Genomic DNA, 14453 nt, shown 5'->3' with positions numbered 1-14453 from the left:
TTATAGCCTAGGACCATGACTTTACTCACGTTTTCCCACTCATCTTTCATGTCATGTCTCGTCATGGGTACTTTCAGTATGTTTCCGGCAGTGCATTTCATAAAGAAAGTCTCCCAGTACTCACTTAGTGCATCACGCAGAACTCCACCATTGTCTTCTCCTTTCTCTGTGACACCATTGGGTAGGACCATCTCAATCTCTAAGATTGAGTCATCAACAGATACACAACCACTCTTGAAGGCAGCATTGAGATCTTTGAATACATTTCCCCTGTGAAGCCTTAGCTTGGTGGTCTTAAATGGTTCACAAGGTTCCTGGACTGTAAATGAACTTTCCTCTGGGTGCAGGTCCATTGGAAGGGTATCATCAAGGTCCACAGTGTTATCTTCAAGAAAACCATATCCAATCACAATCTCGTCATCAAGTGAAATCAAATCATCCTCTTCAAAATGTCCGTCTCTGTTGAGAGTAAAGTTACTGTATTTGAAGGTTCACATGTGCTAGCCTTTGTTCTGGGAGTTCCAGTTGTGAAATCAGATCCACAGGTTGTTGCTGTAGTTGAAGCAGCTCCATAAGAAGCAGCAGCTGCACAGGGTAATTTTCTTGTGAGGGGCACTGCATTTTGTGATTCACCAGGTGAGGTAGCATCATTCAGTTTTTCTTCTGCATCAATCTTTTTGCATGATAGATACAGTCTCAACATTTTAACTTTCCTCTTCTCATATTGCTCACCTAGGGTGGTCAATGGAGCCAGCTCATCTTCAGTAAAATCTCGTATGCAGAATTCAAAGTCATTGACATTCCCAATTTTACTTTTTCCGTTTGGAAAAAAGAGTTCTTTGCCAATGTCCATCAGCTGTGCCATTGTGGTGGTCTTTAAAGCCTTCAAATGCCTGGTCCCTCCTCCCCTTCTCTCTTTTACCTGTATGTTTTTGGCCCCAACTTCTTCAAACAACCCCATTTGAAAAACACGCTCCCTTTTTAAAGCATTGGAGTTTCCAGACAATTTTTCTGAACGTTCATCCTCATGACTTCTCTTGGAGGCCCGCCTTTCTTTTATTTTTTTCATCAGGCTTTCTGTAGCCTTAGAAATTGTTGTGGTGGTTCCTTCCAGTGCAGCCACTTCTGTTCTGCAGTACTGCCGAATAGCTATCCGGTCTCCAATCTTGGGGACATATTTCATCAACTGGTCATCTGTCATCCCATGGACAGCATAGCAGTCAATCTAAAAATGATGAAAATGGTAATGGTACAGTTGAGTATGAAGCAGTCCTATTTGTTCATTTGTGTAAACACATTGTAACATGACTTAAACTAAGACCTTCCCCAAGATTCTCTATTGCAACAGCGTGTGGTATGATTTCTACTTAAAGAATTCTGGACCTTTTTTTTTAAAATTAAATTTCAGACTTTGAGACAGGATGAGACATCCATGCAGTCTCCCGACAACCTTGCCTTTCTTCAGCTCCCCAACAGCAGCCTTTCTCAAACTATAGGCTGCGGACTGGCACCCCCGCAAATAAATAACTGTTTATTATAGGGTTGGGTACTGAAACACTGTTAATATGGCACCAGACTGTTGCCTAATCGACTGGTATCTATCTATAGGACCGAATAGCAACCCGAATTTCTGTGCTTCAGTTCGGTGCCACTAAAATGTCTGCACTGATCTCTGGTGCTCTGAAACGGACATAAGAGGCTAAAGAAGCATCGCTGCATGTGAGGCTAGTTAACACTACACGGCTACTGCTAGCTAGAACCATTAGCTGGCTTAAACATGGCCTTGACAGCCTTGTGGTGCATACAAAGTTATTTTAAAATACCATTTTTGACATTTAGTGGTTCTTGTTGATGTTAAACAGCCATATAATGATGTTATAAGTTTTGATTCATTTTAATTTGAACATATAGCCTTAACAATAAACAACCAACTGTTGCTCGGGAAAGGGAAGTTTGGGGTCCCCTGCTGGAGCTGCTCCCCCCGCGACCCGATACCGGATACGCGGACGAAGATGGATGGATGGAAGGGAGTTTATGATATGACATAAGATGGGAAAGACAGAATTCTATAAATGTAACTATATAATTAATGAAATGTTATAAATAATAAACAAATAGTTTTTCTTTTCCCCAAAAAGCAGAGCCCCAAAGGTTGAAGGTCTAACATTACTGGGCCTTGGCGTAAAAGAGTTTGAGAAAGGCTGGGCCTACAGTTTCAACAGTGTGAAAAACTAGCTAACGTTAGCTTATAAAGAGAGTTCTAGAAACTATCAAGTAAAGTCTGTGAACCACTGCTTTATTGTGCATCTTAAAATAAACCTAGCTGAAAAATGTACATGCATCCTGAAACACACCATTTTGTTTGTTGTCAAGATTTCACAAAATTTTTCCCATTTGCTAGCTGCTGCCTAATTTATGCAGTGTAAATACTGACACGCTGCAGTCCTATACCTTTTATCTTAACAGAGAATAGTTAAATGTCTGACTGCATTGAGTTATAAGTTATGTTATTTGGACAGCTGTAGTTGTGTTTACTGGGGCATTACTTACCTTCTCGTTGATAAAGGTGGTGACAACTGTCTCATTTAACCTCCGCTGTTCTCGAAGGAACTTGTGGAAACTCTGGTCCATTCTATCAAAAGGGGAATAATGATTTAATGCCAGGCAAAAATTAGCAAATTATTATGAACTTATACATTTTAAATTCAATTTGTACCATGTCACTAATGGTATGTGGCCTAATGGTTAAAACTGAATCGAAACATTCCCACTTGTGAGAATCAAGTTCAATTTATTTGCGCTATATGGGTTTGAGTTCCATTACTTAGTTTCCTTTATTTACCTTTGCCCTGTCCACTCACTCACGTTGAGTAATAAACAATGAAATGGCTGCTAAACCAGTACGATAAAGCCAAGGCTCATGAATGTTATTAGGACATCATTAGAGACTATGGCAGTCTGCTGTATGTTTCATTCTGTTGTATTTAGCGCAAGGTCTATTTTACCACCTATAGGCTATCTGAGATTTGTATAGACCTACCTGTCCTGACATACATTTTCCCATTTAGAAAGTTTGAGGTCTAGTCTTGAATTCATAACTGTCAGTGCTGCTGATTCCCTTATTTAAAAGGCCTAATTCAGTATATTGCATTATTTTGTGTGTGGGCACAATTCAAGTAATAGAGTATCATATCCAATGAAAAGTAAGTAGCTTTTTTTATGCTTACATGTCTGCCCCTGATTATTAAAGCTTTTTTATTCAAGCAATGATTATAGCCTACTGTTTGGTATATGTGACGATTAAGAATAAAGTGTGTAACGTTACCTTACAAATAGCTAAAAAAACGAATATCTGCTCAACTAATTGGATGCTCAAAGTTGCAGTGTTTGAAGCTTCATAACTGGACAAGCGCATTCTCATGAACAGCTTTGTTCGATATGGTACACAAATTTAAGCACACATATAAATGAAATCTTACGAAAATAGGAGACCAGACCACAGAGCCCGTAAAAATCAGCAGCGGTTGGAAGTTGCGTTACCGAGAATATGTTATTGTTAGGCGGCAACACAGCTCGGTGATATGTCGCTGTATCAGCGGGAGTTGGTAGCTAGTTCAGTTTACTCGATATAGGGTGACTTTGAGCTGGGTACAGCTAGGGTCCCGCGAGATGCTGGTCGTTTCGGCGGGACATTACACTTATGTTAAGGCAACAAAACCACCCACCCAGAACCTCCTCACTATCTGTAACAGCAGCCGTTACTTTGGTGCTCACAGAACGCCAGCCTAGCTAGCTAGCTAACTGAACGGTTTTGGAGTGAGTGAAAAGCTCAATACATGCAACGTTACGTTAAGAAATCAGTAAAACGAACAATGCAATACATAATATAGCATTAAATCTAGCCTTAAATCAAGATAAATAGTACTTACTTGTCGGATGGAGACGCAGCTGAAAGTAGGCTACCCGTGCCGTCTTCTTCTCTGGAATGTTAAACATTTTTGCGCGTTTACGTGGGCACGTTTACAAATTTGTACGCACAGATTGCAAAACCGTGCGCACAGATAAGAAAACCGAGGGCACGGATTATGTGGGCACGTTTGCAAAACCGTGCGCACAGATTGCAAATCCGTGCGCACAGTTTATAAAAACGAGGGCACGGATTATGAATCCGTGCAAACAGTTTATAATACCGTGAGCACGGTTTCTTTTTTTTTTCAGATGACCCCAGGGGGGCTCCGTATGAAGGAAAACATACATCGGCGTAAAAAATCTATTCTAAGTTATTAATGGACTACAGCAAAGCCACTCCTTGTTATACAGGCAGGAGCCCTCAGATTAAATAAATGCAATACAAACAAACAGGTTTTTAAAAATTGTATGGGTGTGCCAGAAGCTAACATAAAACTATAAAAGCAAGGAATTCTCATTCAAAAGGGATTTATTAAACAAAAGGTGATATAGTACATACTGTAAAACCCAACAGGCTAACAGTTCACTGACATGTTTTTTCAATTGCTAAACGACACTGGTCACAACTGAAGCCACATGTGCAAAACTCTAACTCCAGTCTGCATTACCAACAGTCACCTGAGCTAAACAGTTCACATCACCACCTCAAACTCATTCCATACAACACAACTCTTCACACATCTCAAAACAGGCTCAGTGCTGCCAAACACTATGAATAACACACTAGATAACACACTGTCACTCAGAACACACTGAGTGTAAAAACACTAGCATCAAACACCAATACAGAATATACAAACTTTTCATCTTTACAGTTTAAATAATTTACAGTTTTTTCCAATTGCTAAACGACAGTGGGCACAACTGGAGTCACATGTGCAAAACGCTAACTACAGTCTGCACAGCAGTAGTTCATGTGGACCAAACTCTAGTTTGTTTTTCATTGCTTGAACACAGTTTTCAAAACTCTACACACTTATCCCATGACTTTAACCACAACGTGCACAACACTGTAGATTTACAGCACTTTGTTCAAATGCTAAGACACTGCTGTCAAAACTGTTAACCACACATTCAAAACAGAATAGATTTCAGTCTGGTGCCTATCAAACACTGCTGATTGCAATTTTAGCTGAAAGCCTAAGTAGGTGTCTTATTTTAGACTAGTTAGTGAACATATATGGTATTTATACAGAGAAAGCTCAGAAAGCCTTTTTTTGTATACAAACACCAAATAAGAATGAAACAATTATACACTGTACTGTTTGAGAGAAACAGGTAAAAGAGCAAAGATACCAACATGTCCAGGTAAGATGTCTGAGGTTATGTACACAGCTATAAAAAAAAGTGAAAAACACTATATCTTTAAAATAGTAAAACTGCGTTCTTACTGTTTTTCAGAAAGTAATGGCGGTGAAAGCAATACAAACACCACATTCATTTGTATTTAGAGATGATGCAGACATCCAATGTGATGAAAAAAACTTGCCACATGATGCTGGAGCGAGGCAGAATTAGTCACACTATTCTTTGGTACTGTTACATATGTACCTTTAGTTTTTTTCCCCCAGTAATTCCATAAATTACTAGAGACAAAATATTTTATTGAAGAAAACTGCTGATTTTCATTCCTTCTTTTTTACCTTATGTAAAAATTGGTATGCTATACAATCTATATTTTTTCCTTAAATAAACTATTGAGTAGTTTGAGTTTTGCACATGTGACTCCAGTTGTGCCCACTGTCGTTTAGCAATCGGAAAAAACTGTTAGTGACTTTACACTAATCAATATTTTCTATAAGAAAAGACTGAAATTATTTTCTTTCTTTTTTTATTTTATACCAGTTTTGAGGTCAACAAGAATGAATGAAAATCCACAGTTTGCTTATCTATAGTAAATAGATATATATATTTTTATGATTTTGTCTGTAGTAATTTACGTAATCACTGGAAATGTTACAAACTAAAGGTAAGTAATAGTCCAGAAGTTTAACGAGTTATTTTTATCAACAAATTGGATGTCATCTCTTTCCATGGACCTACATCTCTAAATCCAAATGACTGTGGTGTTCCCATTGCACAGATTTTTGATGGTAATAGTGATGTAGAGGAAGAGATTTCAGAGTCAGAGGATCTTTCAGAGACCGAGAACAATGCTATTGACGATCCGGATTGTGAATTTTCCTATGATGAAGAGGATTCAGGGGACCAGTCTGGTGTAGTCTCTCCATTAGCTGAAAACAATGGGCAGCAATCATCCTCAACATGGACAGCTAAAGATGGTAACATAAAATGGTCAACATCACCACACAGACTGACTGACTGTCATCAAAACGACTCCAAGCCCCACAAGATTTTCTGCCACACTAGTTGATGATATTCAATCACCATTTCATCTCTTCATATCCCAACCAACAGATAGGATCATAGTGGACATGACCAACTTGTAGGGGAGGTGTGTATTTCAAGATAAATGGAAGCCACTGGATCAGATTGACTTGCATGCATACATTGAAATCCTAGTCCTGCTGCATCCGCAGTATCCACCCATGCTCTGCAGTGCCATGTTACATCCCGCAACACCCTGCTGTGATGAACATACGCACAGAGTAGTCAAGATCCGGTATTGGAGACTGCACTACTCAGTACGACACAATGTGCCCTGCTATGACATGAACTTCCATGTGTTATGGAAGTTTCCTTTGCAGCAGGGGGGGAAATTTCAGAGTTTAGTAAATTGAAACAAATAAGACAGACTGAGACTAATACCAAGTTGGGTTTTTGTATTTTATTAAAAAAGATATATTTGCAAATAGGATCAACATGATTTCACAAAAGGCCGCAGCCCAGTGTGGAGTCAGTTTCTCAAATGAGTGCACAAGAACACTAGGCTTATATGCATCTTCAGAGTGACAACACACACGCACTTGGATTATTATGACGCTACAATTTTGACAGGCAATCTGATACACATGAAGACAATCAGAGGAATACAAGAGACATCTCGGAGCCATCTCACCTCCTCCTCCCTGTACGACTGTCACCCCCCCAGTTACAGCTAAACTGGCATGAGAAAACTAGAGATAGTTTTAGGGTGACCTTGTACCTTTATCGGTTCAGGCTAACAGTGCTCACATAATGTTCCAGACTGCATGTCTCAGAAAGTTAGAATCAAAATCTGCATGTGGGAATGAGATAGACTCTTTCAGCATTTGTGAGAGCAGTAAAGTAGAAATAAAACATAAAAATATAAGGAATTGTGCTTAAATGTAATTTTGCCACTACACATGACTACCTCAAAGTCACTGTTCCATTATCTCTAATGTGACTATTATCGCCACTGTTCATCACATAAGCAACCGGCCCCGTCAGACACCGCCTACCAAGAGTCTGGGTCTGCCGAGGTTTCTTCCTAAAAGGGAGTTTTTCCTCGCCACTGTCGCAACAGCCACTGATAATGCTTGCTCTTGGGGGAATTACTGTAATTGTTGGGGTTTTGGAATTTATTAGTGTGGTCTAGACCTACTGTAAAGTGTCTTGAGATAACTCTTGTTATGATTTGATACTATGAATCAAATTGAATTGAATTAAATTGAATAGTATTAGCTGGAGTGTACAAGTCAAAGGGAGAAGCAACTACCAGTCTGTGGAATGACGAGAGTGGAAGGCCAATATTTCTAGCAACAATGTCTTTGGAGTCAATTCATACGAAAGCTTGGGTGTTCCACAACACCAGAGCTGGTCAACGTGAAAGAGACAAACTAGCTGAGATCAGAGATGTATGGGATAAATGGGTCAAAATTGTACCTGTCTTGTACAATCCTGGTCCCCATGTCACTGTAGATGAACACCTTGTTCCATTCAGGGGGCCCTGTCCCTTCTGACAGTACATGCCCAACAAGCCTGCAAAGTATGGCATCAAAATATTGGCATCCTAGGATGCCAAATCTAGCTATGCATGGAATATGCAAGTGTATACCAGAAATATGTTCACTAAATAATTGGTAAAAACAGTTTTGGGGGAAAAAATGTTTGTGATGAGGAAAAAAAGTTAGTTTTGAGTGTATTTACACTGTACGGGTCATTTTGACCGGTAACATCATCAATGTATAACATAATACGAGGGTTAAATAATGGCCACAGCAAACAAGGAAGTAAGCTAATTAACACCAGGAAGTGCACTCAAAAAAGCATTCTATGAAGCAGACATAAATGAGATTACTGTGAATCAATAATGGTACAAATTAATAAATAATAAAATGCACAAAATAAAGAATAGTTAGTTGTTGTATAATAATAAAATAAGGATAATACGGAGACACCCCAGGCAAAATCATATTTCTTGAATTTTGAGTTTTCGGGCTATTTTACTTCCATAGCATGTCTTCTTTCAGACTACTGGGAAAAAATGCATTTAGGTGTGCATCTGCATCTAAATTCACCAAAAGGTACCACTAGATAATGCCTCATTTGCTGGAAGTAAGCTAATTAACACCAGGAAGTGCACTCAAAAAAGCATTCTATGAAGCAGACATAAATGAGATTACTGTGAATCAATAATGGTACAAATTAATAAATAATAAAATGCACAAAATAAAGAATAGTTGTTGTATAATAATAAAATAAGGATAATAGGGAGAAACCCCAGGAAAAAACATATTTCTTGAATTTTGAGTTTTTGGGCTATTTTACTTCCATAGCATGTATTCTTTCAGACTACTGGGAAAAAATGCATTTAGGTGTGCATCTGCATCTAAATTCACCAAAAGGTACCACTAGATAATGCCTCATTTGCATATTTACAAATCTTATTGTAAGTAATTAACTGGGGAAGTTTCATGTTGATATCTGTTAGTTAATTTTGTTTACCCTTTTCACCTGTAATGTCTTGCAAAATGTATAATATTTTATAATCCATATCTTTAAAGGCTGTTTCCTCAAAATAAGTTTTTCTCATACTCTGAGCCAGAAATCTCCACTTCAGTACCACTTACATGCACCAAACTTTCCAGTTTCATTCTGAAGGGTTATACAGGGGGATATGTTCAGATGTCATTCATAATCTAATTTATGTAACATTTTATACTTAATAACTTGGTCGAAAATGGATTTTTATGGCTATTGACACCATATTCTGATTTATGGAGTGATAAAAGGAGATATCCAAAATTCCCTCTGTAAAAACATTTGACTCTAATGTGTCAACGAAATAAAAAAGAATTTTGAACCTGGCTTTTTACAATGTTCAGATTTCATTTCTGGAAATGTATGCAAATAAGCGCATATTTAACAAGATAATGCTTCATTTCCATATTTAAACATTCTAGAAAATTTGTAATACGAAAGATACTGTATTTGTCTTAATGTAAGTAATCAACTGGGGAAGTGTCATGGTGATATCTATTAGTTAATTGTTTTTCTTATTCACCTGGGATGTCTCCCCTTAAAAAAGAAATACTATTTTAGAGTATAATTTGTGGCAGGAGAGAAGAGTGTGTGTTGCAGCAATCTTTATCTTTGGTGTGGCAATACCAATAGTTATATCTCAATATCTGTGATAAACATAAACACATACCAAAAATGTAATAATTACATTAAACAATTTTCATAATATACTGTAAGTGTATAATGTTATTTATTGAACCAAGTTAGTATTTACTTTTATGTATGTTGGCAGCAGTCAATGAGACATTTGAGTGTGCCTCTCACACACCAGATGACTAGACTGCATTCAGCAGTTCAAACAGGCGATGGAGGAGCAGTCCTCTTAAACCCCTTCCTCACTGTGGTGCAGCAGGAGCTGGACATAATCTGTCTCCATGCTCCATTCTTTTCAATTAAGTTGACGGTTTACAAGGGCTACAGCATACCAGTTATCTTAAATTGTCAACAAACTGAGCGTTGATGATATTGTTTGAAGATGGACTTTATATCTAATTTCTGTCATATTATTAAGAGATAGATTAATTTTCTACCTTGATAAAAAAAAAAAATTTCCTCATGAAAAGTGAGCGGCCCACCATCTTCAACATCAAAACCGACCCATTGGTTTAAAAAGTAATGCGTCCATCCCTGTCGTTGATAATCCCTGTCAGGTAGTGTAAGCATAGCGTATGTAGTACATGTGTAGGCACTGTACTGTTTGAATTGTATACGGTATTGTAAAGTGGGGACACAAAGTTCAGAATTGACCTACCAGCGTGAAGAGATGGGCAAAGACCGCATTTGATGTTGTATAAAAAATATATATCTTTATTGTAAAAATTCCTAATGATAAAACTGAGCTTAAAAACAAGGCTGAAGCTGGGCGAGAGTCACTTAATTAAAATGGCTGAGTCAAAAGGAATTATAGGGCTATATGTGGCGGTGTGTGCTGCTAGGCTTCATTCCCTTCATGTGGCAAAACCAAAAGTCACGACAAAGACTGCTGCACTATAGCTGATCACCGGCTCAGGGCTGGTCTGGTGCACACATCTCTGATCTGGGGACTCTGTGATCCAGTTGCCGCTCTGGACCACGCCGTTCCTCAGAGATATACCCAGTCGTCTCTGAAGGTGTAGCCCCCTGCAGCAGTAGCTCCAGCACACCCACGACACTCTCTGCAGACAGGAGAAGGACAGCAGAAAGGCTTTTACAAACATTTCACCAGAATTTGACCCACATCTTAGACATCAACCCACATACATTTTAACAACAGGGAAAACTGCTTTAAAGTCACAGAGGCAAACATGGTCTGCACATGCACAGAGGAGGACAGCAGAATGACTGAATGAATGAATCCTACTGAGTGTGATTGGTAAAATACTGCAGATTGGAGGTCACACCTCTACACCATCACCATGCAATTAACCCCACACCACACATGGAGACCACACCCACAAGTTTCACTGATCACTGCACACACACTATATTAAACCCAAGTGTTCACAGACCTACCCTGTTACAGTATACTCCTGGCTTTATTAAAATTCATGTGCGCAAATCAGGCAGTGTTTCTCTCTTATCCAGCGCTTCTTCAAATAAAAGGTAAGGCATTTGTTTGCCAGTTGGTCATCACAGGTGGGAATGCTTTATCCTATCATAAACACTGTCAGCCAAATATTACACATACATCAGGAATACCACAGCCAACTTGGCAGTAATTTCTGCCATTAACAAGGGGATTCCAGAGGTTTAGCAGAGCACCAGTCAGCCAGACCGGAGGAGGTGCAGGTGGCACAGCAGAATATGCAATAATTGGGGAAATTATAGGCAGCAGCACAAACACTGGTGAAGAGTTAGCCGCAGCTGGTTAGAAGGACATTAACCCATTGCTGTTTATGTCTGAATAAGAAACGTATTCAGTCACAAGGCTGGCAGGGACTTGCAGAGACTTTTCTTTTGTAACCCAGGTAGGAATTTAGGTACTGACCAGAGGAAGTTTGGATTTGTGGGCTATGGCTTTGTTTTGTATATACTTTTGTTTTGTTATGCATGCTTTCTTTATTTTCTTTGTTTGCATACACTGTATAGTTTTAGATTTTTGCTGATGAAGGGAGAGACCAATTTGGGAGAGAGTGTTGTTTTGTTTTTTTACAATTGTGGTTTTGAACTAAAGTGAAAAACAAAGGAACGCACTCATTACTGATTAAGACATCACACATCACAGATGTACCAGTAACATTACATATTACATAACAAAGAAACAACGTATTAACTATTCATTAGTGTGATTAGTGATTAGTGATTTTGTGATTAATCAATAAAATCACCATACAATTGCCCAAATCCTGACAAGCCTGGCTTATTATTCTATATGACAACCTCTTATTACTTGTCACTTCAAGATGGTGGCACAGTGTAATTGTGGCTATTAAAATGTCTGCCAGTTTATTAATACACACATCTGTTGGTATACCACATTCTGTCTGTTTAGCACCATGGCCAACCCTCCCTCTCTCCCTTCATCCCTGTCACTTTCCCCATCCATTGCTCACATTATCTCTTGGTTTCCTGAGGCATTGAACTCACCACAATTTAGGCTTGTCTTCCTTACAGCTGCTGTATTAAATTCCTCCCAGTTTGGACATCATGGGGATGTACAGTATATAGTGTCAATGAAGGATTTTAGCTGGATGAAAAAACATTCTGCGTTTCTGTAAAACTAAAGCAATTATTGTATTGTATTGCCACTTGCAACTTGCTTACTGTGTGTAACATAAAAGTTTATTTAAGACGGCTCCACTTAGGCGTTCCATTGATATACTGTCAGCTGACTCTTTATAGGGTCCAAACAAGTCAACATTCACATTTCTTAAGCTATTTATTTAATCTACAAAACATGTTAACACAGAAGTAGCTGTGCAAACCAGATGTCTCTGCATTGCATTGTTCTTTCGCCATTTTTCTTTCCTTCTTCTTCTTTCCTAGTAATACTGTTATTTTTAACCCACACAAATTGCAAGAGCATGTCATTTTCCAAAAATGGAAAATATCATCAAATGATGGTAAATTATTTTTTCAAAAACACACAAGTAAAACATGCTTTGCATTATTTGTACATTCCTAAGAGCTGGCATTATTGGCAATCTCTTTTACTGCACCAGCTGACATAAAATGCCACAGTTCCTCTCTCTTGGCATTATGTTAAATCTCCAAAGCAAACATTGATGTTGTCTGGCCCTGGAGGAAGTGCAAGCAGATGTGGGGGAAATGTGTGCCAGTAGGATCATGAGGGTGTGACAGTGAGGAGCATCAACAAGATGGCAGCAGGCAATGGACCAAGAGATCTCTTGAGTGGAGCTCAAGCAGGCATACAGAATGCTCAGGGAGGTTGTGATTTTGAATCCATCCATCCATCTTCGTCCGCTTATCCGGTGTCGGGTCGCGGGCGGAGCAGCTCCAGCAGGGGACCCCAAACTTCCCTTTCCCGAGCAACATTAACCAGCTCCGACTGGGGGATCCCGAGGCGTTCCCAGGCCAGGTTGGAGATATAATCCCTCCACCTAGTCCTGGGTCTTCCCCGAGGCCTCCTCCCAGCTGGACGTGCCTGGAACACCTCCCTAGGGAGGCGCCCAGGGGGCATCCTTACCAGATGCCCAAACAACCTCAACTGGCTCCTTTCGACGCAAAGGAGCAGCGGCTCTACTCCGAGCTCCTCACGGATGACTGAGCTTCTCACCCTATCTCTAAAGGAGACGCCAGCCACCCTCCTGAGGAAACCCATTTCGGCCGCTTGTACCCTGGATCTCGTTCTTTCGGTCATGACCCAGCCTTCATGACCATAGGTGAGGGTAGGAACGAAAACTGACCGGTAGATCGAGAGCTTTGCCTTCTGGCTCAGCTCTCTTTTCGTCACAACTGAATTCCTCCCTAAGACTAAGGAACTGATTGAATGTAATACCGCACCCGCTGCGCCGATTCTCCGACCAATCTCCCGCTCCATTTTCCCCTCACTCGCGAACAAAACCCCAAGATACTTGAACTCCTTCACTTGGTGTAAGGACTCATTCCCTACCTGGAGAAGGCATTCCATCGGTTTCCTGCTGAGAACCATGGCCTCCGATTTAGAGGTGCTGATCCTCATCCCAACCGCTTCACACTCGGTTGCGAACCGATCCAGTGAATGCTGAAACGAGTCCGACTTACTGCCGAGAACCCGGACACAGCTCTCACTTTGGTTGTACAGAGATTGGATGGCCCTGAGTAGAGACCCCCTCACCCCATACTCCCGCAGCACCTCCCACAGTATCTCCCGGGGGACCCGGTCATACGCCTTCTCCAAATCCACAAAACACATGTAGACCGGTTGGGCATACTCTCAGGCTCCCTCCAGGTTCCTTGCGAGAGTGAAGAGCTGGTCCGTTGTTCCACAACCAGGACGGAATCCGCATTGTTCCTCCTCAACCCGAGGTTCGACTATCGGCCGAACCCTCCTTTCCAGCACCTTGGAGTAGACTTTACCAGGGAGGCTGAGAAGTGTGATACCCCTGTAATTGGCACACACCCTCTGGTCCCCCTTTTTAAAAAGGGAACTACCACCCCAGTCTGCCACTCCTTTGGGACCGTCCCCAGACTTCCACGCAATGTTGAAGAGGCGTGTCAACCAGGACAGCCCCTCCACACCCAGAGCCTTGAGCATTTCTGGACGGATCTCATCAATCCCCGGGGCTTTGCCACTGTGGAGTTGTTTGACTACATCAGTGACTTCCGCCTGGGAAATCGACGACAATCCCCCGTTATCCTCCAGCTCTGCCTCTAACATAGAGGGCGTATTAGTTGGATTCAGGAGTTCCTCAAAGTGCTCCTTCCACCGCCCTATTACCTCCTCAGTTGAGGTCAACAGTGTCCCATCCTTACTGTACACAGCTTGGATGGTTCCCCGCTTCCCCTCCTGAGGTGGCGAACAGTTTTCCAGAAGCACTTTGGTGCCGACCGAAAGTCCTTCTCCATGTCTTCTCCAAACTTCTCCCACACCCGCTGCTTTGCCTCTTTCACGGCAGAGG

General features: G+C 40.6%; 1 protein-coding gene across 1 annotated transcript; it reads right to left on the bottom strand.

The window, feature by feature from the left end:
- Positions 1–430: 430 nt before the first annotated feature.
- LOC114559686 (uncharacterized) lies at positions 431–4194 on the bottom strand. Its single transcript, XM_028584490.1, has 3 exons — positions 3930–4194; positions 2551–2632; positions 431–1225 (listed from the first exon to the last, which is right to left on the bottom strand). Exons 2-3 carry the CDS (start codon positions 2629–2631, stop codon positions 431–433), a joined length of 876 nt encoding a protein of 291 aa, XP_028440291.1. The 5' UTR covers position 2632; positions 3930–4194.
- Positions 4195–14453: the final 10259 nt, after the last annotated feature.

Source organism: Perca flavescens, chromosome 8, assembly GCF_004354835.1.
Source record: "Perca flavescens isolate YP-PL-M2 chromosome 8, PFLA_1.0, whole genome shotgun sequence".
In the NCBI taxonomy this organism is placed as follows: Eukaryota; Metazoa; Chordata; class Actinopteri; order Perciformes; family Percidae; genus Perca; species Perca flavescens.
Note: the sequence above shows the minus strand (reverse complement) of the source record. Positions and strands in the feature narration are given on the sequence as shown.

What these genes read in the sequence shown, in the direction of transcription:
- LOC114559686 (XM_028584490.1), bottom strand. Translation starts at nt 2,631, where the DNA reads ATGGACCAGAGTTTCCACAAGTTCCTTCGAGAACAGCGGAGGTTAAAT. An exon ending in CCACCTTTATCAACGAGAAG is followed by an intron (nt 1,226 to 2,550) that starts GTAAGTAATGCC and finishes CATCATTTTTAG; the next exon opens with ATTGACTGCTATGCTGTCCA.